Source organism: Heteronotia binoei, chromosome 9 (genome assembly GCF_032191835.1).
Source record: "Heteronotia binoei isolate CCM8104 ecotype False Entrance Well chromosome 9, APGP_CSIRO_Hbin_v1, whole genome shotgun sequence".
Classification (NCBI taxonomy): Eukaryota; Metazoa; Chordata; class Lepidosauria; order Squamata; family Gekkonidae; genus Heteronotia; species Heteronotia binoei.
This window is the reverse complement of record NC_083231.1, coordinates 101,271,451-101,298,312: the sequence shown is the minus strand read 5'-3', so window position 1 is coordinate 101,298,312 and position 26,862 is coordinate 101,271,451. Positions and strand designations below refer to the sequence as shown.

At 46.0% G+C, this 26,862-nt stretch overlaps 2 protein-coding genes across 3 annotated transcripts in view; one reads left to right on the top strand and one right to left on the bottom strand.

Annotated features, from left to right (window-relative positions):
* Positions 1-400: 400 nt before the first annotated feature.
* On the bottom strand, positions 401-19,466 carry LOC132577345 (estradiol 17-beta-dehydrogenase 11-like). The gene is made up of 7 exons (XM_060247078.1): positions 19,206-19,466; positions 17,208-17,315; positions 15,704-15,835; positions 13,478-13,584; positions 8,031-8,168; positions 711-827; positions 401-605 (listed from the first exon to the last, which is right to left on the bottom strand). The coding sequence occupies exons 1-7, from the start codon at positions 19,413-19,415 to the stop codon at positions 515-517; spliced, it is 903 nt and encodes a 300-aa protein (XP_060103061.1). The 5' UTR covers positions 19,416-19,466; the 3' UTR covers positions 401-514.
* A 4,598-nt stretch (positions 19,467-24,064) lies between these two features.
* Positions 24,065-26,862, top strand: part of NUDT9 (nudix hydrolase 9) — a 131,968-nt gene continuing 129,170 nt past the window's right edge. For both annotated transcript variants that reach the window (XR_009555821.1, XM_060247076.1), the window contains exons 1-2: positions 24,065-24,311; positions 25,658-25,894. Coding sequence is in view for 1 of the 2 variants with exons in the window: in XM_060247076.1 (XP_060103059.1) it covers positions 24,178-24,311; positions 25,658-25,894 (371 nt within the window). In the remaining variant the exon portion in view is untranslated. The remainder of the gene's footprint in view (positions 24,312-25,657; positions 25,895-26,862) is intronic.

The following is a 26,862-nucleotide window of genomic DNA, read 5'->3' as shown; positions in this document are numbered from 1 at the left end:
AATTGAACTTTGGCACATTTTTCTGTGGCATCTCTGCATGAACACATTTTATTCTTCTTATCAAATAGGACTTTTGTGAAAGCCTGAGTGTTCCCTTGGGTTTGCAGAAGAGCAAACTCTAACAGGAGCTGGGCCCATTTTGCAGATGTTTTGATCCTTCATTGAACTGATCCAACATTGAACAGGGGGTTGGACTAGATTGCCCATATGGCCCCTTCTAACTCCGTGATTCCATGATCCACACAGGGGCCAGCTGATGTCTATTAGATATAAGGATGGCTGCAATTCAATGGAGAAACACATAAATAGCTCAGTACACTACTGAGTCCCATTGCATCACTACGCTGGCATATATATATATATATATATAAACACACACACACACACACACAATGAAAGGTCCATGGGATTCCTTCTGCATGTTATTTTGCTTTAGACTAGGTATTTTAAAAGCTGTGTTAAGAAACTTCATCACACATTGCACGCAATTACTAGACCATTTCACCCCAGTCTGTTAATTTTCTTTTCTACTATATCCAACAACTGCATCAAATTGTACTTTTAAGAACTTCTCCACAGTCTTCAAGGCACGCTCCGGTAGAATTCTGTAAGAAAGATTGAAACAGGAAATTACTTCTTGTGCTTCTGATTTTCTTTTTCTCATGTCTACTTTAAATCAGAACAAAGAAACAATAGCTCTCGTTTCTCACCTTTCAAGGAACAGGCTGCATTTCGCAAATGGTGGGACAAATATCATTTTTTGGTTGCAAAGTATTCCATCTATGAGTTTCTTTGCAACTCTGTCAGGCTCCAGAAGAGGCAGTAATCTGAAGTTAAAAAAAGGATACATGAAAAGATAGTCCTTGACAGAATGATGTATCATAAGAATATGACAATTTGAGATTAATTTTAAAACTCAGTCCTACTCCCAAGATTTTATATGCAATTCTGGTTTGGGCGTGAGTGGCTACTCCTTCTATTGAATTAATTCCATTCAAACTCTTCAGAACAACCTTTAAAGTGCCTCAGCATACACCTCCTGTAGCCCTCACATTAGAAACTGATTATGCCAGTTATAATTTGGCTAAGATAGCAGCCTTTAGATTTAGAATCCAACTTTTGACCATCAGTGATCAGAATAACAATCGTCTTTGTATCTTCATGAAAAAGAAAGGAAAGGTCCCCTGTGCAAGCACCAGTCGTTTCTGACTCTGGGGTGATGTTGCTTTCACGGCAGACTTTTTATGGGGTGGTTTGCCATTGCCTTCCCCAATCGTCTACGCTTTCCCCCCAGCAAGCTGGGTACTCATTTCACCGACGTCGGAAGGATGGAAGGATGAGTCAACCTCTAGCCAGATACCTGAAAACCCAGCTTTCGCCGGGGATTGAACTCAGGTCGTGAGCAGAGCTTAGGACTGCAGTACCGCAGCTTCAACACTCTGCGCCACGGGGCTCTTGTATCTTAATGACTGATCCAACGTTGCTTAGCCCAACAGATGAGAAATTAACCACTTTTGGTCTCTCCCCTCCTTCTTGTGGTATGTGTTCTCCCCTACTATTCAACTTTACTTCAATGGCCTTACATTCATATGCACGTTATCTACCAATACTAACTGCTCCAAGATATCAGCATGCATTTATGCTGGTTGGTATGGTGGCTAGGAACACCTGCATCTGATTTGTCAACTCTCTCATCATCTGGACGCAACCGACTTGTTCCCTACATTCAGGCCAGGCTGATCTATACAGCAGATTACAGTAATGCCCTTCACATGGGGCTGTCCTGAGGATAACTTGGAAGGTAAAGGAAGATAATTTGGAAGGTACAAGTGGTCCAGAATGCACCAGCCCAAATATCATCAGGGGCAAGCTGCCAGGAACCATTTTGAGCAAAAAACAATTACGGGATCACAGTTAAAATACACTACAAGAAATACAAAACAGAACTGTGATATAAGGGCTACCATACTTTTACTTATAAATTTCACAATAATAGACAATAAAAACAATTTTCAACAATTTTCATTGTTGATTAGTCATAAATGCAACAATGGGTGGTTCCTTCATGGTTCCTTCAAGAAACGCATCTATTATTGTTATTATTAGTTAATTACATGCTGTATGACTAATCAACAATGAGCTCTGTTGAAAATTGTTTTTATTGTCTATTATTGTGACATTTATAAGTAAAAGTATGGTAGCCCTTATATCACAGTACTGTTTTGTATTTCTTGTAGGAGTCATTTTGAAACAGCTACATTGGCTGACAGTCTGTTCCCAACCTTCAGAACCAGGGACTCGCATATCTGAAGAACTGTCTTCTTCCATATGTCCCTATGTAACAACTACTGTTGTTAGGCAGGCATCTGTTGGCTATCCCACCACTTAGGGTAGCCTATTTGGCATCAACCAGTGCATGGAACTTTTCCATCATTGGTCCAGTTTTGAAGAAGTGTGTATGGCCCCCTCTTTGGACATTTCCCAGAGGCACTACGAGGTGGACTTGTTTGCCAGGGCTCTTGAGTGAGTCTGATTCCTTTAAGGCATCTTTTAAGCAGGCAGCTGAGGAGATTTGAGGTTTGGCGTGACTTTGTCCATGGGGTCGCAATAGGGTGGCCATAATGTCTGAAGGCCAGCCAGGGACACCTTGGGGGGGGGAAGGCAGGAGTGCGCGCGCGCGAAGCGCGTGCGCCGCCGGAAACAGGAAGTGACGTCACTTCCGGCGACGTCATACCACCGCCGGAAACAGGAAGTGACATCACTTCCTGTGACATCATTTCCCCCGCGCCACCTGCCGGAAACGGGAAGTGACATCACTTCCTGTGACATCATTTCCCCCGCGCCACCTGCCGGAAGCAGGAAGTGACATCACTTCCTGTGACATCATTTCCCCCAAATGGCATCATTTCCCCCAAATGCCACTGCCGGAAACAGGAAGTGACTTCACAGCACTTCCTGTGACGTCCCCAAAAATCCCCCAAATATCACCGCCGGAAACAATTTTGTTCTCAAATCCTGTATATACTTCATCAGTATATGGGATAAGGCACTTTCTCAACTGTGCTGCATAATGCAGCCTATTTATTTTGTCCTGTTGGCTCTATCTGCGCCACCTTCATCACTTTCGGGGTGTGGATCCCCCAGTGGGGTGGGCTCCCGACTCCCTCCGCCGGCTGTTTCTGATAGCCCTGCGCCCCCTCTTTCATTTGATATGTGTCCCGTGCGGGTGCCACCCTCCTGCCGGGAGATGCCGCAAAATGAGCCCCCTTGAGGCTTATGGCGGCAGGGCTCGGGGGAAGCAAGCTAGACTGCTGTTCTTTTGAGGGGTTATAGAGTGTTTCGAGCCCCTCCCTGTGGCATTGGTCCCATCGTCGTGGGACCCAGGGGGCCGGCGCAGCAGCCTGCCGAAGCAGCCTGTCACTAATAACACAGGTCGAGATGCGGAAGTGACTGACAGGCTGCTTCAGCGGGCCGCTGCGCCGGCCCCCTGGGTCCCACAACGATGGGACCGATGCCACAGGGAGGGGCTCGAAACACTCTATAACCCCTCAAAAGAACAGCAGTCTAGCTTGCTTCCCCCGAGCCCTGCCGCCATAAGCCTCAAGGGGGCTCATTTTGCGGCATCTCCCGGCAGGAGGGTGGCACCCGCACGGGACACATATCAAATGAAAGAGGGGGCGCAGGGCTATCAGAAACAGCCGGCAGAGGGAGTCGGGAGCCCACCCCACTGGGGGATCCACACCCCGAAAGTGATGAAGGTGGCGCAGATAGAGCCAACAGAGCCAACAGGACAAAATAAATAGGCTGCATTATGCAGCACAGTTGAGAAAGTGCCTTATCCCATATACTGATGAAGTAAATACAGGATCTGAGAACAAAATTGCACCAGAAGACACAAACACAAAGCTCCCTTACACTGAATCAGTGCTTGGGTCCACCAAAGTCAGTATTGTCCACTCCAGTCACAAACACAAAGCTCCCTTACACTGAATCAGTGCTTGGGTCCACCAAAGTCAGTATTGTCACATAAGAACATAAGAGAAGCCCTGTTGGATCAGGCCAGTGGCCCATCCAGTCCAACACTCTGCGTCACATAAGAACATAAGAGAAGCCCTGTTGGATCAGGCCAGTGGCCCATCCAGTCCAACACTCTGCGTCACATAAGAACATAAGAGAAGCCCTGTTGGATCAGGCCAGTGGCCCATCCAGTCCAACACTCTGCGTCACATAAGAACATAACAGAAGCCCTGTTGGATCAGGCCAGTGGCCCATCCAGTCCAACACTCTGCGTCACATAAGAACATAACAGAAGCCCTGTTGGATCAGGCCAGTGGCCCATCCAGTCCAACACTCTGTGTCACATAAGAGAAGCCCTGTTGCATCAGGCCAGTGGCCCCTCCAGTCCAACACTCTGCGCCACATAAGAACATAAGGAGGGAAGGAAGGGAGGAGGGAAGGGAGGAGGGAAGGGAGGAGGGAATGGAAGGGAAGGGAAGGGAAGGGAAGGGAAGGGAAGGGAAGGGAAGGGAAGGGAAGGGAAGGGAAGGGAAGGGAGGAAGGAAGGAAGGAAGGAAGGAAGGAAGGAAGGAAGGAAGGAAGGAAGGAAGGAAGGAAGGAAGGAAGGAAGGAAGGAAGGAAGGAAGGAAGGAAGGGAGGGAAGGAAGAAAGAAAGGAAGGGAGGGAGGAGGGAGGGGAGGAGGGAGGGAAGGAAGGGAGGAGGGAAGGGAGGAGGGAAGGGAAGGGAAGGGAGGAGGGAAGGGAGGAGGGAAGGGAAGGGAAGGGAGGAAGGAAGGAAGGAAGGAAGGAAGGAAGGAAGGAAGGAAGGAAGGGAGGGAGGGAGGGAAGGAAGAAAGAAAGGAAGGAAGGGAGGAGGGAGGGAGGGAAGGAAGGAAGGGAAGGGAGGGAGGGAAGGAAGGGAGGGAAGGAAGGGAGGAAGAAAGGAAAGAAGGGAAGAGGGAGGGAAGAAAGGAAGGCCGCCCCCCCCCCGCTTTCGGCCCCCTTACCTGCGGTGGCGGTCGGCGGCGAGTCGGGCGGCGGCGGCGAGTCGGGCGGCGGCGGCGGGTCGGGCGGCGGCGGGTCGGGCGGCGGCGGCGAGTCCAGCGGCGGGGGCGGCGGCGAGGCCAGGGAGGCGTCGGAGAGGCCTTCCTTGGCCGGCGCTGGCCCGGGAAGGCCTTCCAGAGGCTCTGGAAGGCCTTCCCGGACCAGCGCCGGGTGCTCCGCGGCCTCCCCGCGGCCTCCGCTGGTCGCTGGGGGCCTTCCAGACACTCTGGAAGGCCCCCAGCGACCAGCGGAGGCCGCGGGGAGGCCTTCGCTGGCCGGCGCTGGTCCGGGAAGGCCTTCCAGAGGCTCTGGAAGGCCTTCCCGGACCAGCGCCGGGTGCTCCGCGGCCTCCCCGCGGCCTCCGCTGGTCGCTGGGGGCCTTCCAGACACTCTGGAAGGCCCCCAGCGACCAGCGGAGGCCGCGGGGAGGCCTTCGCTGGCCGGCGCTGGCCCGGGAAGGCCTTCCAGAGGCTCTGGAAGGCCTTCCCGGACCAGCGCCGGGTGCTCCGCGGCCTCCCCGCGGCCTCCGCTGGTCGCTGGGGGCCTTCCAGACACTCTGGAAGGCCCCCAGCGACCAGCGGAGGCCGCGGGGAGGCCTTCGCTGGCCGGCGCTGGTCCGGGAAGGCCTTCCAGAGGCTCTGGAAGGCCTTCCCGGACCAGCGCCGGGTGCTCCGCGGCCTCCCCGCGGCCTCCGCTGGTCGCTGGGGGCCTTCCAGACACTCTGGAAGGCCCCCAGCGACCAGCGGAGGCCGCGGGGAGGCCTTCGCTGGCCGGCGCTGGCCCGGGAAGGCCTTCCAGAGGCTCTGGAAGGCCTTCCCGGACCAGCGCCGGGTGCTCCGCGGCCTCCCCGCGGCCTCCGCTGGTCGCTGGTGGCCTTCCAGACACTCTGGAAGGCCCCCAGCGACCAGCGGAGGCCGCGGGGAGGCCTTCGCTGGCCGGCGCTGGCCCGGGAAGGCCTTCCAGAGGCTCTGGAAGGCCTTCCCGGACCAGCGCCGGGTGCTCCGCGGCCTCCCCGCGGCCTCCGCTGGTCGCTGGGGGCCTTCCAGACACTCTGGAAGGCCCCCAGCGACCAGCGGAGGCCGCGGGGAGGCCTTCGCTGGCCGGCGCTGGCCCGGGAAGGCCTTCCAGAGGCTCTGGAAGGCCTTCCCGGACCAGCGCCGGGTGCTCCGCGGCCTCCCCGCGGCCTCCGCTGGTCGCTGGGGGCCTTCCAGACACTCTGGAAGGCCCCCAGCGACCAGCGGAGGCCGCGGGGAGGCCTTCGCTGGCCGGCGCTGGTCCGGGAAGGCCTTCCAGAGGCTCTGGAAGGCCTTCCCGGACCAGCGCCGGGTGCTCCGCGGCCTCCCCGCGGCCTCCGCTGGTCGCTGGGGGCCTTCCAGACACTCTGGAAGGCCCCCAGCGACCAGCGGAGGCCGCGGGGAGGCCTTCGCTGGCCGGCGCTGGCCCGGGAAGGCCTTCCAGAGGCTCTGGAAGGCCTTCCCGGACCAGCGCCGGGTGCTCCGCGGCCTCCCCGCGGCCTCCGCTGGTCGCTGGGGGCCTTCCAGACACTCTGGAAGGCCCCCAGCGACCAGCGGAGGCCGCGGGGAGGCCTTCGCTGGCCGGCGCTGGCCCGGGAAGGCCTTCCAGAGGCTCTGGAAGGCCTTCCCGGACCAGCGCCGGGTGCTCCGCGGCCTCCCCGCGGCCTCCGCTGGTCGCTGGGGGCCTTCCAGACACTCTGGAAGGCCCCCAGCGACCAGCGGAGGCCGCGGGGAGGCCTTCGCTGGCCGGCGCTGGCCCGGGAAGGCCTTCCAGAGGCTCTGGAAGGCCTTCCCGGACCAGCGCCGGGTGCTCCGCGGCCTCCCCGCGGCCTCCGCTGGTCGCTGGGGGCCTTCCAGACACTCTGGAAGGCCCCCAGCGACCAGCGGAGGCCGCGGGGAGGCCTTCGCTGGCCGGCGCTGGCCCGGGAAGGCCTTCCAGAGGCTCTGGAAGGCCTTCCCGGACCAGCGCCGGGTGCTCCGCGGCCTCCCCGCGGCCTCCGCTGGTCGCTGGGGGCCTTCCAGACACTCTGGAAGGCCCCCAGCGACCAGCGGAGGCCGCGGAGAGGCCTCCCCCACCGCTGCCGGCCCCGCGCGCGGGCGGGGAAGGCGGGGAGTGAGGGAGGGAGCGTCCCTGCGCGTGCGCAGGGGCCCTGCGCAGGCGCAGGGACGCTCCCTCCCTCACTCCCCGCCTTCCCCGCCCGCGCCCGCGGCCCACCGGCTCCTGGGCTGCCTAAACCGGGACCTTTAATGGTCCCGGTATAGGGAGCCCGGGATCCGGGATTGGGTGGCCAGATCCGGGAATGTCCCGGGAGACCGGGACGGTCTGGCCACCCTAGGTCGCAAAGACTCGACTGTGCGACTGAACAACAACAAAAAAATATATATTTTTTGCTTTTAACTGAAAATGTTTTAAACAATTACTGTCAGCTGCCTTGAGCCCCTCGATTATTACTAATTCACAGCACTGGTGAATCTGCACAGAAGTGACTGAAATCTCCTACTTTGGAATGATAGTTACCTGTAATTCAGAGGATTTACAGTGCAATCCTATGCAGAATTATTCCAGGATAAATCCAGTGGCTCGGAACCAGCCAGTTTTATCACTCAATCCCATCCAGTTTCTTTCTTTAATGTAATCTCTGTCCCATATGCCTTGTGACCAAGCAGCAGATCGCTAACCCAGTATAATCTTTTCGACCCCTCTATTCACTTTTCATCCAGCAGGAAAACTGGTTTGATTCAACACAGTAATTTTCAGTGGGCTTAGACTGAAGTAACTCTGCACTGGATTTGTTTTCCTTTTATAGCAACTCCCAATGCTGCGAACAGCAAACTATTTCTGACACAATATAGTTTCAAAAGCAACTGGTGATATGACATGAGGGTCCACGTTCCTTGTATTGGTTTTACTATGCTGAGACATACAGCAAGCACTGTAAACTAGCAGATAAAATCAACTCATCCTCTGTAGCTTACCTTGAAGTTGGACGTTTTATAAAGCCAGTGTTTATAAAAACTGGACAAAGGCATGTGGTTTTGATCCCGTCTTTTCCCAATGCAGACAATTCTTGAGTTAGACTTTTATGAAATCCAACAGCTGCAAACTTGCTTGAACTAAAGAAAGAGAGAGGGCAGTGTGATTAAACCTCGCCATTGTTTCTTGGCTAGCTCCAAGTCTGATTTGCTTTCTGTGCTGTGCTATGTAAACTATGAAAAACAGAACTGTGGTGGTTAGGGGAGGAGGCTGGGTAGGAAGAAGCTCTGAGGCAACTGTACTCTGCGCTCAAGGCTTTATTACATTCACAATTATGTTGTACTGAAACTCCTCAAGGTCTCCTGTGGTTGTCTGGAATCCTTCTAAAACAGTCCCTCTTCATACTAGCCTCTCTGTCCTTGAATCACCAACCGCCTGTGATAATGAGAATAAGTGACACGAGTTTATGAAGAAGTGTTGGTATCATGTAAACTGCTTATCTCCACAGGTCTGCTATTCAGACACTTAGAACAATACTGGATGTATTTATGAGACATATTTAGTCCCCCTTTAACAAGACTCCCCCCCCCCCAAAAAAGCCCAAATATTTGAATGACACAGGTGGAGGCCAAATGATACATTATTATATTTGAATAAAACACAGATGGAGGCCATTTTATTTAACAGACAAAAACAAGGTAGTCAACAGAGTAACTGTTGGCTGTGGAATGTTTCAATAATCAGTTTATAAGGGTAAAGGAGGACAGCAGTTGCAACCATTCTCCTGGGAGACTGAATACTTTGCAACTAGAGGCCCAACTAAAATAAACACTGAGAAGAGATTCTTGCCACCTTTCCCCAGAAAGTTTACCTCAGGATAGGAGATTCACTGGACCTGGTTACTACAACACAGGTTTCTTCAAAAGTTTAGATTCCCCTTTCACCTCATAGTCCAGAAACTACCCAGGTAGATTTGGAGCTTCTGGCTTTTCAAAGGGGCTTATATATTGCCTAAAAATAAGCCTTCTCTCCTAAGCCTGCCCAGCCTGCCTGAAACTAACTAACAAAAAAAACAAGTTTAAATAAAATTCCTGGTTGATATGATCCTCTTAAGCAGAGGTTCCAAGCTGCTATCTGAGGAGAAAGATTTTTGTCTTCCACTTTAAAAATTGAGTCTCTGATTGGCACAATCACTTGGATTTGCAGGAGGTCAAAATCATAAGGGGTGGTTCACTGAACTGGAGGACAGGTGGGACTTTGAGGAATAATTGCTACAAGAACCATTATTAATTGATTGCTAAAACAGATTGCTAAAACAGATTGCTAAAACAGATTAGATTGCTAAAACAGAAGCAACTATTATCCAAACAATAGGGTATTAATGAATAAGCTCATTACTTATGGCAGAGAATCACTTATTATCAACAAATGTTCTTTGCTGCTCTTAACTAAAGAACCTCTTCTGCAAGATCAGAGGCTAACAGAAAACCCCATTTTTTGCTTTCAAAAGCACTAACAACTGCAGCAAAAGATAAAATAAAAATATCAGCAACACCATTTGGATGCGCTGTCTCTAACTATATATTGATAGGATAACAGTGACTGTGGAAACAGATCACAAATGTTCAGGAAACTGCTTCTATTATTGTACCACCCAAGGACTCAAAAATGGCAGGTGTTCTAAATTTCAGTTTTTCACTGATGTTCCTCAGACCAGTCATCTTTTCTGCAGCAACCAATGGAGCACTGAATCCTTCTATCTTTACAAAACATTTGTTTATACATGCTCCTCATTAAGAGGCCTCGTGGCGCAGTGTTAAAGCTGTAGTACTGCAGTCCTAAACTCTGCTCACGACATGAGTTTGATCCCCAGAGGAAGCTGGGTTTTCAGGTAGCTGGCTTGAGGTTGACTCAGCCTTCCATCCTTCTGAAGTCAGTAAAATGAGTAGCCAGCTTGCTGGGGGAAAGTGTAGGTAACTGGGGAAGGCAATGGCAAACCACCCCATAAAAAGTCTGCCATGAAAATGTGAAAGCAACATCACCCCAGAGTCGGAAACGACTAGTGCTTGCACAGGGGATGTTTCTTTTCCTTTTAACTCCATTTTTATAGTGGGTTTTTAGTTTTAAAAGAAATTATCTTAAGCTGCTCAATTATCTATATTTTTAAAGTCTGGTGATTTTTTTAAAAAAACAATGAGTTATAAGTAAAAATATATTTTTTTATTATGCTTTATTTTGTAAGCTCCTAGGCAGGTTCCCTGCAGAGGTGTGTAATTTTTTTTCAAACAACCAAATGATAAATGAATATACATGTAGAAATAACACTTTTCAGCAGTGATTACAATACTTTTTTAAAATCCAAAAGTATAGTGGCGTCTTGAAGGCTAGTAACATTCATTCTGACATAAGGTCTTGTGAGTTAGAACTCAGCAAATCAGATGCGTATTGTGTACATCCAGAGAAAATATATTGATACTTATAGTTACAAGAAACAGCAGAGCCAGTGTGAGGAAATGTTGTAAAGACAGGCTAGAACAAAGAGCTGGATTTTATACTCTGCTTTTCACTACCCAAAGAAGTCTCAGAGTGGGTTACCATCACCTTCCCTCTCTCTCCCCACAACAGGCACCTTATGAGGCGGGTGGGGCTGAGAAACATCTGAGAGAACTGTGACTAGCCCAAGGTCACACGGCAAGCCTCATGAGGAGGAGGAGTGGGGAATCAAACCAGTTCTCCAGATTAGAATCCACTGCTCTTAACCATTACACCATGCAAGCTAGTTTGAAGTAACACTTAATCAAAGAGAAATTAAGCCATGCACAATGGATAAGGTCCACTCCCTAACTTTATAAAATGGACAGAATACAATAAACATAAAATCTAATCCAGAAAGGTACAGTGTAAAACAAGATAAGCAAAACTAATCAACAATTCCAAAGGTTACATTATGCCAAGCTGTTAACACTTAAAGTTAGTGAGCAAGGTCTTTTCTCTGCCCTAGGGGAGAGACAGTATTGCATCTCTTGATGAATCCTAAAATAGCACATTGCCATTGGATTCTTCCTTTGAAGTTGTTTTATAATAGCATGTTCTAGAAGGCTCAAGTGTTAAGAACACAGCAGGATGAGAGTATCACATACTGCTTCCGGTTCCAGACTGAGGCGAAGGGAATTGTTGTTCCTGTGCTCCATTTTATCTTTAAATTTTTCTGTTTGTATTCTTCTAATTTATTTTATTTTTCTATCTTATTTATATAATACTATATTTTGGTTTTGCTAGTAGCAGATTGAAGTAACATTTCTATATTTAGCTTGCTGCTTTCCTGCTCAGGTTTGCCAACTGGGCTCTAGCTTTAGGTTTAGCTTGTTGATAAGGCTATGTTTTGCCTGGTGAGTATATGTTCAGGGCTGGGGAGAAGAGAAACCAGTCTTGAGAGCTTCTGTATGTTTACACAGCTTCAATAAGGTTAGCTCAATTAGATACTATTGTGTATGATTTTTATTGTATATAGTGTTTTGGGAACTCCGCTAACATATAGTAATAGGCTTTTAAATTAGGATTATGTTGTACTTTTGAACAGAATTTAGTCAGGCAACAACCCCACCCCCATCCACCGGGTTTGGTTGGTGAAACTGCTAAAAGTTTGTTAAAAATCTTAAAATTTTCCATAGTGCACTTTTATATTTCATAATGTTTAATTCTATCCTACTTATTGTTTTTGTATGTTTGTTTTATTAGAGCTATCTCTGTTTAAATACAACTTGTAACTGCAGAGCCACATAATTCAAGAGGGAAGACTTGGTCTTCTTATTTATTGCCCTAAGCAAGAGCTGTTTTTATTTTTATTTTTTGTAAATTTTGCAAACCCAGAGACCTTTGGACTTTTGTACCTCTGAAAACCTTTTGAGTCCTTGTATTTGGCCCTTTGGACTCTTGGATTCTGGGTCTTGTTACAGCCATATCATGAGTAAAAAAGAAAAAGACAGCAGGCTCTTAACCTTTCAATCTTCCTAATTACAGGACACAGTTACAGAATAAAGTTCCCAGAGTGTTAAAACAGTGTTCTTTACATCATTCCTTATGGCCATTATTCTTTTCCTAATTGGCAATTCCCTTCAAGAGATCTTCTGGAGTCCTAATTTACAACACAGAGGAAAATGTGTGTTGTGCAGGAAACCTCAGAACTGTCAGTAATGTTAAGGTTTTTGTGCAATGCATATTTTACTCTGTCACTGCTCTAGTGTTTAATCTGAAGTTAAAATCAGAATGTAAGGCAATTAATTTGAGTAACAATCAAACCATAAATAAGCTGTGGGTTTGCAGACTGCCTTCTCATCTCCCTATTTTGACTCCTTATCACATATCATAATTTGTCAAAACTGGCTACCTAAGATTCATGCTCTGATTCGTCAACAGAATCAGACATACATTTCAAACGGTTTTAACTATTGAATATTGTGCTTTATGTTGAATGTGTAATTTTAATGTTTATAAATTTAATTGTCTATTGGGATTTTATGCTGTGAACCGGCCGGAGCCTGCTTCAGCTGGGAGGGTGGGATATAAATCAAATCAAATAAATAAAATACTGTGGTTTCGAATTCTGATTTGGGGAACAAATACAAACCAGTTTGTGAATTCAGATTATACTATTATCTGTACTAAACAGTGGACTGAAAAGTGAAATGAAGAGGGAGAGGATGATGGGTCATGCTAAAACTGTGGTTCAGAAAGAGCCAGTATTATTTTAACAAAGCCAATATTAGGCAGAAACACACCAAGAAGTGCATTTTAAACTTTTTTTTTTGGTGAAACATTGCTGAGTTTATTTGGATGCTGAACTAGTTGGTACTTAGAACAGCCCTGTTCATATTTATTTATTTTTCGCATATGTTACAATGAACACACACACACATCATGCATGTTTCTCGTAAGAAAGAACAAACGTTTGCTGACCTTACAAATGAAATAGGGGACCAGTACCTGGATAAATGTGGGATATAATCACAAATTCAGCTGTACTTATGTTAAATGTGACATGAGAATTATTCAACATATGCATTAAGGAAAACCAAGTGTACACTGAAGTCCAGTGTTCCCTCTAAGTTGAGTTAGCATGAGCTAGCTCACATATTTTTAGCCTCCAGCTCACACATTTTTGTCTTAGCTCAGGAAGGATGACCCCGGGGCACACTAATTTATACAGTAGCTCACAACTTTAATGCCAGTAGCTCACAAAGTAAACTTTTTGCTCACAAGACTGCAGCGTAGAGGGAACACTGTACCGAACATAGATTGTTTATGCACTCACTGTGATTTATAAACAGGGTTACTGATCATTCTTGAAAGGGAGACATTAGAGCAAACTAATTTTAACCTTATCATGCTTTTTCTCTCTTGCTTGTAAAGTGAATCTTTGTTGATAACAGAAAACCTTTATTATACATACCAGTAAGAAACCAGGAAAGGAACAGTTATGTGCCCACCAGCTGATGCAACTGTGACAATATGGCCCTCATTTTTTTCCATCATTGCTGGCAGGAAGGCTTTTGCTGTCTTCAAGCATGTTTTGGAAGAAAGGAAAGAAATTTTAGATGCTGATGCTTCTCAAGTCAAATATATGACTTGAGAAGCACCTCAAAAAGGATATTATAGCATTGGAAAAAGTCCAGAAAAGGGCAACTAGAATGATTAAAGGTTTGGAACACTTTCCCTATGAAGAAAGGTTAAAACGTTTGGGGCTCTTTAGCTTGGAGAAATGTCGACTGCGAGGTGATATGATAGAGGTTTACAAGATTATGCATGGGCTGGAGAAAGTAGAGAAAGAAATTCTTTTCTTCCTTTCTCACAATACAAGAACTCGTGGGCATTCAATGAAATTGCTGAGCAGTCGGGTTAGAACGGATAAAAGGAAGTACTTCTTCACCCAAAGGGTGATTAACATGTGGAATTCACTGCCACAAGAGGTGGCGGCAGCTACAAGCATAGTCAGCTTCAAGAGGGGTTTGGATAAAAATATGGAGCAGAGGTCCATCAGTGGCTATTAGCCATAGTATATTATTGGAACTGTCTGGGGCAGTGATGCTCTGTATTCTTGGTGCTTGCGGGGGCAAAATGGAAGGGCTTCTAGCCCCACTTGTGAACTTCCTTTCTTTTTTGGCCACTGTGTGACACAGAATGTTGGACTGGATGAGCCATTGGCCTGATCCAACATGGCTTCTCTTATGTTCTTATGTACATTCTCACATGGATAATTGAGCTACTTAAATTTAACATTTTTTTTCCCTTGGCTTGGGATGGCCCTGCAGAGCAGCTATTTACCCCACTGGGAAATGTGATGTCTGTGAAGTTCACAAACATAGTTCCCCAGCAGGGCAAACAGTGGTCCCTTGGGGTCTTTTCAGGTTGAGAAAACATCATGGGAGACCTCCTCTCCCATCCCACCATGGTGCTGATCCAAATCTGGCTCCCATACCCCTGAGAATTCACTTTCGAGCATGAACATCAGAGCACATAAACAGAAAGTATGGTGGACGTGGGATGGGGACACATATACAAAGAACATATGTCTTCAGGCTCTCTGTCTAATCTGTCTCACAGATGTGATGTGAGTACAAAGAAGAGCCATGTTAAGCACCAGCAGCTTCTTGGAGGGAGGGCAGGATGAAAGTCTAGTGACAATGCCTTCCTTGAGAGTCTTTGTAGTAAACTGCTTATTTAAATATGCTGCGGTACTGGGACGCAGGAGTGCACAAACATCAAGCAATCATGCTAAGGGAGAGGCCAGGGCTCAGTGGAAGCAGGGCCGGCGCATGGGAGTAGGCCAAGTAGATGGCCGCCTGGGGCACCACTTGGCCTAGGGGCGCCACAAGGTGCTCCCTCTCTCCACACCCCGTTGCCGTCTTGACTTTGCCGAGGCTTCCAGAGAATTGGGTGGCCTCAGCAAAGTTGAGGGGTATGGCAGCGAGTGCGCTCTGAGCACGTCTGCTGCCCTCAGGACTTTGTGGAGGCCTCCTGAGCCTTGGGCGTCCTCTGCAATTTCGGGGGGGGGGGATGGTGATGTCATCATGATGTCATTGGCGTGCACGTGCTTTGTGTGCACAAATCTAGCCATGGTGGTGGGGAGCAAGGAGCAAGATCCAGCCTGGGGTGCTGGAAACTCTAGCGCCGGGCCTGAGTGGAAAAGCCTCTGCTTGACAGGCAGAAGGCCACAGGTTCAATCCCCAGCATCTCCAGTTTAAAAGTGGAGGTAGTGGGTAATGTGAATGACCTCCACCTGAGACCCAGTGACAATCTAAGTGCTGATTGTAATGAACCAATGGTCTGATTCAGTTTCAGGCAGCTTCATACATCCATGCACAAAATTCAAACTATTCCTTCTTTCAGCTCTCTTAGGAACATCTTTTATTTATTTAATTTTTTAAAAAATAAACATTTCTGTCCAGCCTTATCTCCTCACACTGAAGGCAGCCGGGTCATTAGCTAGGGGATAATGAGTATTCTGATCACATCTTTGCAGTTCCAATTTCCGTAAGATACAGAGTTAAGATTACGTACTTGTCTTCTGGCCACTAATAGACATGTCTTGTGTTTGTTTTTTATTTACAACCATCAAAAGGCAAGGCAGCACTTGTTGTTTCCAACAGTATAGAGTGAAGACTCTAATGATAATTACCCAGTGATGAGCCAGAATGTTGACCTCAAATATTTTTTGGATCTGCTTGTCCTGAGTAGAAAGTAGATCTGCTGCTGCTACCACTCCAGCATTATTTACCAAGATAGTCACATCTCCAATGTCTCTTTTCACCTTTAAAATGCAAAACAGAAATTATGTAAGTTCAGCAATTGTCAAAGTTAAGCTGGTACTTACTGCTTGGTAGGGCTGCCAACCTCTAGGCCACGGCTGGAGATCGCCTAGAATTACAACTGATCTCCAGGCGACAGAGATCAGTTCATCTGGAGGAAATGACCACTTTGGAAGTTGAACTCTATAGCATAGGCCATGGAAGTCCTTCCCCTCTCCAAACCCCTCCCCTCCTCAGTCTCCACCCCCAAATCTCCAGGTACTTCATAACCCAAAGCTGGCAACCCTATGTAATGGGAAATACTGTTAAACTGCATCAGATTGTTCATGTAAAGCCTCCTTGGAGGTTTGAACTAAAGGCAGGATAAAAAACAGAGTAAATGAAACAAAGTGAACTTTTAAAGAGTCTAGGGACCAACCCACACAGCTATTTTAAATGTGGAGAAATTATTGCTGTAACTTCAATGTACCCAGGTTCACTTCTGAAGAAATTTCTGCTGTTGCATTAGCTCTGGAAAGCAGTGCAGTGATCATGGAAATTGTCCTAACATTATATCCACAGACCACCTGTTCACAGGTGAAAAGAAGTCAGTATCTAATGGCGTCTATGAAGAGAAAATTAGCGATGAAACGACTGTGTGAACAAATCCTGCCACTGCTGTAAACTGAGAGGTTGGGGTCCACCCCCTCCCTACCCCACAATTTAAACTGCATGGGAGGGGTTCCCAGGGACAGCCACTGCTCCCCACACCATTTAAAGGGCTCACTGATCTGTGGGCCCTTTAAATGGTGTGGGAAGGGTGGCAGCTGCTCCTGAGTACCCCTCCCGTGCAATTTAAATTGGGGGGTGGGAAGGTCTCCCTCTCAGCTTTCACCCCTATGGCCCTTCAAGTGGTGACAGTGGAGGTGGGTGGGAGGGAAGGTCAGGCACCCTGAGTCACGGTGGTGGCAGCCACGGGAGGGGACCTGCAAAGTGCCCCCTGACATGTCCCCAACATTTAAAATCTAACTGTGGGCCTGGTTAATGGTTAAGACTGCTGGACTAGTATGTGGGAGATCCAGGTTTGAATCCCCACTCATGCCATGGAAGTTTACAGCCAGTCACACTTTCTCAGCCTATAACCTACCTCACAGTGTTGTTGGAGGAGAAGAAAATGATGTAAGCTGCCTTGGGCCCACACTGGGGAGAAAGTGAGGTATTAATGAATCAAATAAATGGTGGAATTAAATAAATAAGATGAAATGTAGAAGAAAGAAGGAATTCCTAAGCATATTCAACACCTTTTTTTTAAAAGCGGCTTTAAAAAAATGTTGTTTTGGGGTCTTTTTTGGCAAGTCAGGAGAACCTTTGGATTTCACTCACAGCAATTCTCACCTTTTCTGCAGTGCTGTATATTTCATCCCTATTGCTGCAATCCACTGTGAATGTATAAGCTGTGGCTCCCAGCTTTCTGCATGCTTCAGCTGTTTCTTCAACACCATGCTGCAAAATCAAAGGGGAAATCTTGATAATTCCTGTGCACCCATCAGTAATATGTTACTGGATTTTAAGAGCAAGGTATTACTTAAGCAGCGCCTTCTACACGTTTACAGTGCCATGACTCAACTCCTGAGCACATGAAGTAACAAACATTAAAGAACAGAGACCTTCTGAGGTGTGCCAAATGCTTCTCCTTTAACGCCAAGTTAAAGAGAGCCTCCTTTAAAGCCAACCCTTCTACACCTAAATAGAAGCTCTTCACATTTGACCATCAGCGGTGGCTACATATATATAGATATCTACTCTGTGGTTTGGTTTCTCAGGACTAGCCACAAGGGAAGAACACAAAAAGGATTAATATATCAACTTAAAGTACAGTAGGACTGTGAAAACATTAATGGTTTTTTCTTGATTGCCACCAGTATTCTCGCCATTGGAATAGTTCAGTCTTGCTGCCTTGGTTTACTACATTTTGCTTCTCCTTATCTATTATGTATCTTAGGCTACCAGGAGTTACTTTCTAGTTTAAGTATTTGTCCCTCTCTGCCTCTTTCTTTCCCTGGGAGGCTTACTGCATCAGACTGGGAACCAAGAATTCAAACAATTCCTATCCTGGAATCCATTTTCTAGATTTACATGCATGGGGGTACTGTTCAGATGCCTGCCCTGACATGGGGAACAAATCTGGGCAGGGCTTTTTTTGTTGCAGGAATTCCTTTGCATATTAGGCCACATACCCCTGATGTAGCCAATCCTCCAAGAGCTTACAGGGCTCTTAGTACAGGGCTTACTGCAAGCTCCAAGAGGATTGGCTACATCAGGGGTATGCGGCCTACAAAAAAAAGGCCATGAATTTGGGTAACACGAAGGTCTGGAACAGAAAAGGAGGACCCAAGGTGCTTACTAATCCCCCTGCCCTTTCTGTGCTGAAGATGGCTCTGCACTGGAGGGCATGTAACCTCCAGCTCTATAAATCAGTACAGTTGAATCCCTTTCCCCCCATGAGTCCTGGATAACAAAGTTTTCACAGCATTCAAACATACGTGTAGAGGAAGTTAGCAGACTCCTTAAAACAGGCAGTACAACCGCTAATTCTGCAGCAATTTCCCCCAAAGTGTGACTGGCAACCTTCACGGATACCACATCTAGGGGAAAGATTCTCAGGTCTCTATTGCTGTATATCTATTCAAATGGAAACTACTAGCTGCTTCCCCTGCACATGCACACTTCTATAGTGATCCCATCTTGCAGTTAATGGCCCACGCAGGAAAAAAAGATCTCCAATCTATTAGATTCCGTTACAGGACTATCAACCAATAGGAGAGCAATATGCTTAATAAAATATAGATAATCAAACAGCTGTAACCTAACATTCACAAAACAGAGGGTACCCTTCAAATACTTTTAAAATTCCATTCAATTGATAAAGGCAAGAGAAAACAGAAATATTTCATTCTCAAACCATTTCCCTAATATGAATGACATCTGTGTCCAAATCACTTCTCCACAATCAATCCAAACCATTTTGAAGCTGAATGTAATCCAAGTTGCCTTGGATTTTTAACCGATTTCCCATAATACCTGTCTTAAAACAGAGATAGATCTGCAAAGCAAAATTGATTTGCAAATAAACATTTGATTAATGGTACAAAATAATATTTGAAGTCAGGAAAGTTTTACCTTCATTCTTTCCGTATGCAGAGAACAAAACTAAATTCTGAGGCTGTAACCTTCAGCATATTTATTTGAAAGTAAACTCCACTGAATTTAATTGGGGCTTACTTCTAAAGAACACTACAGATAAATCATCATAACCACCCATAACTCAGTTAAAGGCTGACTATTTTTCTTTCCTTTGAATTCTCTGATCTAAAATGGGGGAATGATTTCTACCTTGTTTATATCCCAGAGAACCAGTTTGCTTTGACGCTTGGCAAATTCATAAGCTGTGAGTCTTCCAAGGCCATGTCCTGCTCCTGTGATAAGTACAATTTCACCACTGACAGATTTTCTCTTCACAGGAATGAAAAGTTTAATCAAAGACTCCAGATAAGAATAGATTATGATGACTAAAAGCCAAAGGAAATCAAGTAAAGCGTTCATTTTTCTTTGTTACATACACTTTCAACTCAAGCTGACTGTTAAATGGATTTTGTAATACAGTATGCTATTCATTTACTAGAGATAAGAAATATTGTCCAATAAAAAGTGGGGAAAAACTGCTAGAACAGGAAAGTTATGAGAAGTTCCTTGTTATGTTCTGTTAAATACTCCCTCACATCTTCTTAGCAATACTGTTTACAAGATTGAGGAGATAGTCCTAAATATTTAGACACATGAGCTTTGTCTATTTTTGGTTCGAGTACTGTATCTATATCCAATGTAGAATGCACAAAATGTAGAAATACTGTTTGAAAAGTGGCAGTTGTGTCTTATGTGTGTATTATTTATACACACATTATTTACACCCTAGTTGGGGCAGATTACAGATTTATTAAAAACAACACACACAAAAAGGGAGAATTATCAATATAGCATATACACTGAACAATGCAACACCTTTGTGTCACACAATTAAATAAGAATGGGATGTAAACAATATGTCTGTGTTAACAGTATCGTCATAAGCAGGGCTTTTTTTGAACAGGAACGCAGTTCCAGCTGGCTTGCTGTCAGAGGGTGTGGCCTAATATGCAAAAGAGTTACTGGTGGGCTTTTTCACAAAAACACACTGTGTGAAACGACGGTGATGTCCAGGGGCGTGGTCAAATATGCAAATGAGTTCCGGCTAGTCTTCTACAAAAAAAGCTCTGATTGTAGGCAAGCTAAAGTTATAACAGCTGCTGCTTTCCCATGCAAAGTGTGTTATTTCAACTTGTCTAACGTAACACAATGAGTTTTAACAGTTTAGAAAAATTAAACAGAGGTATTTTGCTTCTGGACTAACAGAACCACTCATCCAGGTCCATAGATGGGGGGGGGGGAGGCAGGGTGCTCTATTTAACCCCCCCCCTTCCCTCTGAAGGGCCCCGCCAAAGGGAGGCGGAGAGAGAGAGAAACAGCGAGAGAGAGCACGAGAGAGCGGGCAATGCAAGGGGGACAGTGAGACAGCAGCAGAGAGAAAGCAACAGCAAGGGGGAGAGCAAAACGGCAGCGAGAGAAAGAGCGCGACTGCAAGGGGGACAATGAGAGAGCAGCAGAGAGAGAGCAAGCTTGGCAGGGAGAGAGTGGCAGAGAGAGAGCAACAGCAAGGGGGAGAGGGAAAGAGTGGCAGCGATAGAGAGAAACTGATAAAGGGCGGCAGCGAGAGAGAGCGACACACAGAGAGAGAAAGACCTGCAAGCGGGACAGCAAGAGAGCAGCAGAGAGAGAGAGAAACTGCGAGAGGAACCGCAAAAGAGAGATCCAGGGGTCCGACCAGAAATGAACAGTGCACAGGAGAGAAGACGCACAGTAAAATAACCCCCCGCCCCACCCCTCACCCTATTTTCTATTTATTAGGGTGTCAGGCACACAACGGGAATTCTCCCCCTCCCCCTTTTTTTCTTTTTTTGGGCGAGAGAGACCTGGGGCTGGGAGGTAAGAAGCAGCCAAGCCCTGTGCCACCCCCCCCCCCCACAAACAATTTTTTTTATCTCCCGGGCCCCTGCACCCAAAATGTTCTGGCTATGGGGCTGCACTCATCTCGGGTTATTTGGAAAACCCTATCATAACCGCAAGCCAAAGAAAATCCCGTGCGCTCCTTCATCAGATAATGAATAGCTTTGGCGTCGTTCTGACTTAAACGACAACTACTTTAAGCAACGCGCAGAAATACTCGAGGTGTCAAGCAATCCCTTTGCCTGGCCGCCTCCGCAGTGGCCCCTCAGCTTTTACGGAGACCTCTGACGTCACAGCCTAGCAGGAACATTGAATTTTTAAAAGTAATTCTACTTAGATAAACGGCTGTGAACGTCACTGTCTCCAAGACGCACGCCGTTTAACGGTTAAATAAAAAAGACATTTTCGCCTCTCAAGGAATTTCCGGGGCTCTAATGCTTTCGCCACAGATCCACCGAGGGCTAGAGCGGACAGTCCACAGCCAATGGCGACGTTCATGGTGTTGTTCACCGGAAGTTCTGTCTTGTGTACCGCTCTAGACTTCATTTTCTATGGAAGCTTCTCGAAAAGGGGGGGCGGGGGGACGAGAGCGAGGAAGTCGTTGTGGGGTAAGAAGCGCGGAGGCGCCCAAGGGTGGTGGTGGGGTGGTTGTTTTGGGGGTACCCCACGGGTGAGGAGGGGGAGGCTGAGGAAAGGAAGGGGGGAGGAAGGAGAACTGCTAGTCTTCCGATTTGGTGTTTAATCACGTCTCCAGCTCCACTTTTCGTTATCCAGGAAATAAGGGTTGCCAATCCCCAGGTGGGGGCGGTTTGGAGGCCCTCTCCCCGTTTCAGGGTCATCAGAAAGCGGGCGGGAGGAGGGAAATGTCTGCTGGGCACTCCTATGGAGACCAATTCCCATAGGGTATGATGGAGATCCACAGGTATCTGGGGCTCTGAGGGCTGTTTTTTGAGGTAGAGGCACCAAATTTGCAGCATAGCATCCAGTGCCTCTCTCCAAAACATCCTCCAGGTTTCAAAAGGATTGGACCAGGCGGTTCGATTCTGTGAGCCCCAAAAGAAGGTACCCCGTATCCTTCATTATTTCCAATGGAGGGAAGGCATTTAAAAGGTGTGCGGTCCCTTTAAATGTGATAGCTTTGGAGTTCAATTGTGCTTGCCACAACCTTGCACCTGGCTCTACCCAATGTCTCCCAGCTTCACCCCCAAATTCCCCAGATATTTCTTGAATTGGACTTGGCAACCCTACAGGAAATAGGCTGGGCTTGGTTTAGGGTTACCAACTTGCAGGTTGTGGCTGGTGGCCTCCTGGGAGTACAGTTGCTCTCCAGGCAGCAGAAGTCAGTTCATCTGGGGAAAAATATCCATTTTGGAAGGTGGACTGTATGTCATTATACCCCACTGAGGTCTCTTCCCTCCTCAGACTCCACCCCCCCCCCCAAATAAAAATCTCCATGTGTTTCTTAGCCCAGAGCTGGCAGCTTTACATCCCCAATAAATGAGTAACCTTGTTTGTTTAGAAGATTTACACCCACCTCTCTTAGTAACCAAAAATGGACTTCAATGTAACATAATTCAAAAGTAATAATGTGGTTGTATGTAAACTATGAAAACAGAGAGTAATGAGCAAACTAAAATGGAATAGCAGTAAAAACTAATATGGTTAATAATAAAATAGCATCAGTTGTTACTTAGTATTTTGTACCCTTTCTTCCCCTCCAGTGGGAATACAAGGGCGCTTACCCCATGTTCTCCCCTTGGATTTATCCTCACAACCACCTTGTGAGGCAGGTTAGGCTGGAAGTGTGCCAGGCCCAAGATCACACAGTGAGTTTTCTACAGCAGAGTAGGCAGAAAGTGTATTTGAACACTCTTGGTTCATAGCTCATTCTTTTAGCTGCTGTGCTACACCATGCAGCTATATCGTTGTTTCTAACAGTTCTAATACAAGTGGATAAAGATTCATAATAAATGATATTTAAACTGGATTTTAATAAATACTACAGGTTTTTCTTGGCTTAGTCAATGTTTAATGTATTGATCTGAATTTGGTTATTTTAGGGTCACTATTTGGGGATCTAGGACAGCATGGGTTTAGAAATAAATATAACATGATTGGCTTGAGTTGTAATTTTTTTTTTTAGAAAAGCTTAGTTGGTGCTTAGGCTCAAGCTGTGAAATAAATAACTTTATCCTCTGGCACACAAAAGAATCTCTGGGTTAACTTGATGTAAGTTACATTTGGCATCCATTAAAAACATCTTTATATAGTATTTTCATTACTAAGATAATTTTTCTTTTTGGATAGAACAAAAAAGAGCAAACAAGAAAAAAAACTCAAACAGAAAGTTTGTAGTAATTCATAGAAAGCAAAGGGAAAGACTCTGTTGTGTGCCTTATCTTTCCAAAACAAAATAAATATTATCTATCACTCATTTAAATTGTCTGAATTTTGTAGGTGACTTCTTAAGGAACTCTTGATAATTTTAACAAGCAACAGGACAAGCCAGTTATTTCTAGAGGGAGGTTCTGGCTTTCTTCATTTTGAAGTTGTTGCCTTCCAGCAGTTGTGTTTAAGCTCAGAACTAACCAATTCTATATTCATACTCTCTTATATAACCTCTTGGTAGTATTCCACACTTCCATTATATCTCAGTAACATTCCTGTTAACGAACTGAACTATAGATTGCTAATAAGATTGAACTTTGGAGCATTTCCAGAAGATACAGAGCAATTCAGCATAACGCACCTCCAAAAATGATCATGAGTTTTTCTAGTTTAGGAAGAGTCTTTTTGTTGTTCAGTTGCACAGTCGAGTCCGACTCTTTGCGACCCCATGGACAAAGTCATGCCAGGCCCTCCTGTCTTCCACCATCCTCCAAAGTCTGCTCAAATTCGTGTTTGTTACATCGGTAACGCTGTCCAGTCAACTCATCTTTTGCCTCCTGTCTTCCCCAGCATCAGGATCTTCTCCAGGGAATGCTCCCTTCTCATTTGGTGGCCAAAGTATTTGACCTTCCAGGGAACAGTCTGGGTTTAGTACCATTGCAATAATTAAAAATAAGGATAAGATTTAGAGAAATCAATTTTGGGATAACTATGACAAACTTGATATATATTGTAAAATGACTATTGCTTTTCTCTTGAAGGGAATGAAGAAACAGAGGTGTCCCATGCAGATGTTTCCTCATGATCTGAGTTGCTTCACAGCCAGTGGACCCTTCTCTCCGAAGAGACCTAATTCTTTGTGAACCCTCTGCATGGCATGGCAAGGGGTTTTCTGGCCCAAACAGTGACGGTGGTTTCTCTTACTGTAACAGTTTCTGCTACTGCTGCTCAGTCTTCTTATTGCCGCTATCTCCACCCATTATTCCAGTCAACCAGGAATCAAGCCATTTGGTATATATATTTTTGGCTCAATACTACTGTTTGGGTTTCTGTTTTGCACATGAATGGTTGCCACCTGCCTGTGGGGAGGGGAATGCCCTTTCATTTTAACAAAAGGCTTAATGTTATTTACCATGATGCTGTGAAAAAGCTCAGCTTCCTATTTCCATATATCAAGTCTCTGTTAAAGGAATGGGACATTTCTTTCTTTCAAGCGATTGGCAATGTATAGTTGAAGTCTTAAATTGGCATTCAGATGTCTTGATAAACATTGGTTTGTTCAACAAGCTCTGGTTAGTCGGCCAGGTCTAAGCAATACACTGTGGTTTGTGCATCAACTCTGGATTGTCGTCTTCTTGGCTTTCCCGCACCTCCCATCTGCCAAGGAATGCTCTTGATACTGCAGTCAAGGTATGATGGCTGCAATAGTAGGTGTTAGTCAACAAACATTTTTATCAAAACATGCAGATGGGACGACAAGCCCCAATTATTACAAATTGTGGTTAACAAATTATCTACAAACTGTAGTTTAAAAGCACTGGTTTGATTATAACCAGTACATCGCAGTTTGAATTCAGACATCTCAATTAATTAGGATTTTAACTTGGTTTAAAAGCGGTGGTGGGGGGGAAGGGTCTCCATTGATCACCAAAAAAGCTATTCTAGGGGTCATGGGATTTCTCCTGTACAAACTCCATGTAGGATGTGGGCTGTAATAAGGACAGCGGTTAGGCAAGATTGGAGAAAAAACTTGACTGGTTCCAGCTTGTGTTTTATTGTGATGTCGGAATACCAGCTTAGCTGTGGTTTAGGTGCTTATGAACAGCTTGTATGATTATTGCTAGTGATTCCTCTATTGCAATTGTATTCATTTAAAAATCCGCCCTTCAGAGACCTGCTTGAGGAAGTTCACAACATGAATGATCATAAAAACAAAATTATCTGCTTGCAAGTGACTGGAGTCATTTACTAAAGTGTCCTCGTTGTCCTTTTTCCTCTCACCCAAGAAACATGAGAATTTCATCAGGTCATCCCTGTAGAAACCTTTCCCTTCCCATGCAGTCGTATTGTTGATGTTGACAGTGTGATGTGGCTACAGTCTTGCCAGTAATCCAAGAAAGCAGTTCTCATGACTGCAACAGTGGCCCCTCCCTCTGGCCATTGTTTTACAAGTTTGTTGTGTATCTCGAACTGCTTATGAAATATTGGTATTTATTCAGGCTTCTGACAGTACCACATGCAGTCCAGTTACTGGCTAGTAGCTGACACTTTTCCAAGCCATACGTCACATGCCAAAAAGAACAAAATTTCGTCAAGATTTTGGTCCCCTCTTATGTATAACTACTTCTCTCTTACAGCTCACCTTCAGGACACTGGTTCCACAATAACGCTGCTAGAATGTCTTGTTATAAACATCCAAGACAAAATATGCACAACAAAGCTAGGACCTCCCCCTATCCAGGGTCAAAGGTCGAGCGCAGTGAAGTGCCCAATAATAAGGTGGACTGGTTGACCGAATGGGAGGACTACAGCCCTGTTGAATACACCGCACGCTCTGTTTTGGCAGGACCTCAATGGGCAGATCCAGAGATTGGGTGAGCATTGTTAGTCGAGTAGCAAGATGCAATGAGAGGGGAAGATCTTACTTCTGGAGGGATGATGTCCTTTTGATTGACTCCAGAATATGGCTGAGAGGGTGTTTTGTGATGATGGTTGGAATCAAGGGATGCAGGTCTTAATTTCAGGACAGACTTCTTCACACAGCATGTAATTAACTTGTGGAACAATCTGTCATGGGATACAGTGGTGGCTAAAAACATTGGTGGCTTTAAAAGGGGGGTTATAAATAGATTCACAGAGGATAGGTCAATCAGAGTATACTGTCCCTAGTGTCTAAAATGAATCCTCCATGTTCAGAGGCAGTACATCTCTGAATGCCAGTTGATGAGTAGTGATAGTAAAGGGAGGGGGGAGGCTTTGGCCCCTGTGCCTTTGCTGTGGGTCTTCCAGAGCATTTGGTCAGCCATGAAGGAAATTCTCCTTGGTAATGTAGCCAGTTTTCAAAGTTTGCTCTCTACTTCCTACAAAGATGCCCCCAATGCAAGCAGCATATTAGATGGCAAACAATTACATTATATAAAGATATGGACAAACTAATTTTGACACACGTATGCTTCTGAAGAAGAAGATGACATTGGATTTATATTCCTTCCTCCATTCGGAATCTCAGAGTCTCAGAACGGCTCACAGTCTCCTTTATCTCTTCCCCCCCACCACCTCAGACACCTGTGAGATGGGTGGGACTGGGAGAGCTCTGGCAGAAGCTACCCTTTCAAGGACAACTCCTGCAAGAGCTATGGGTAACCCAAGGCCATTCCAGCAGCTGCAAGTGGAGGAGTGGGGAATCAAACCCAGTTCTCCCAGATAAGAGTCTGCACACTTAACCACCACACCAAACAAAGCAGGGCATGTGAATGTAAAATCTGTGCCTGGATGACTGACAATCTTTTGCTGTAGTTGAAATATGCTGACTTTTAAATACCAGCAGTGGTTATTATTATTT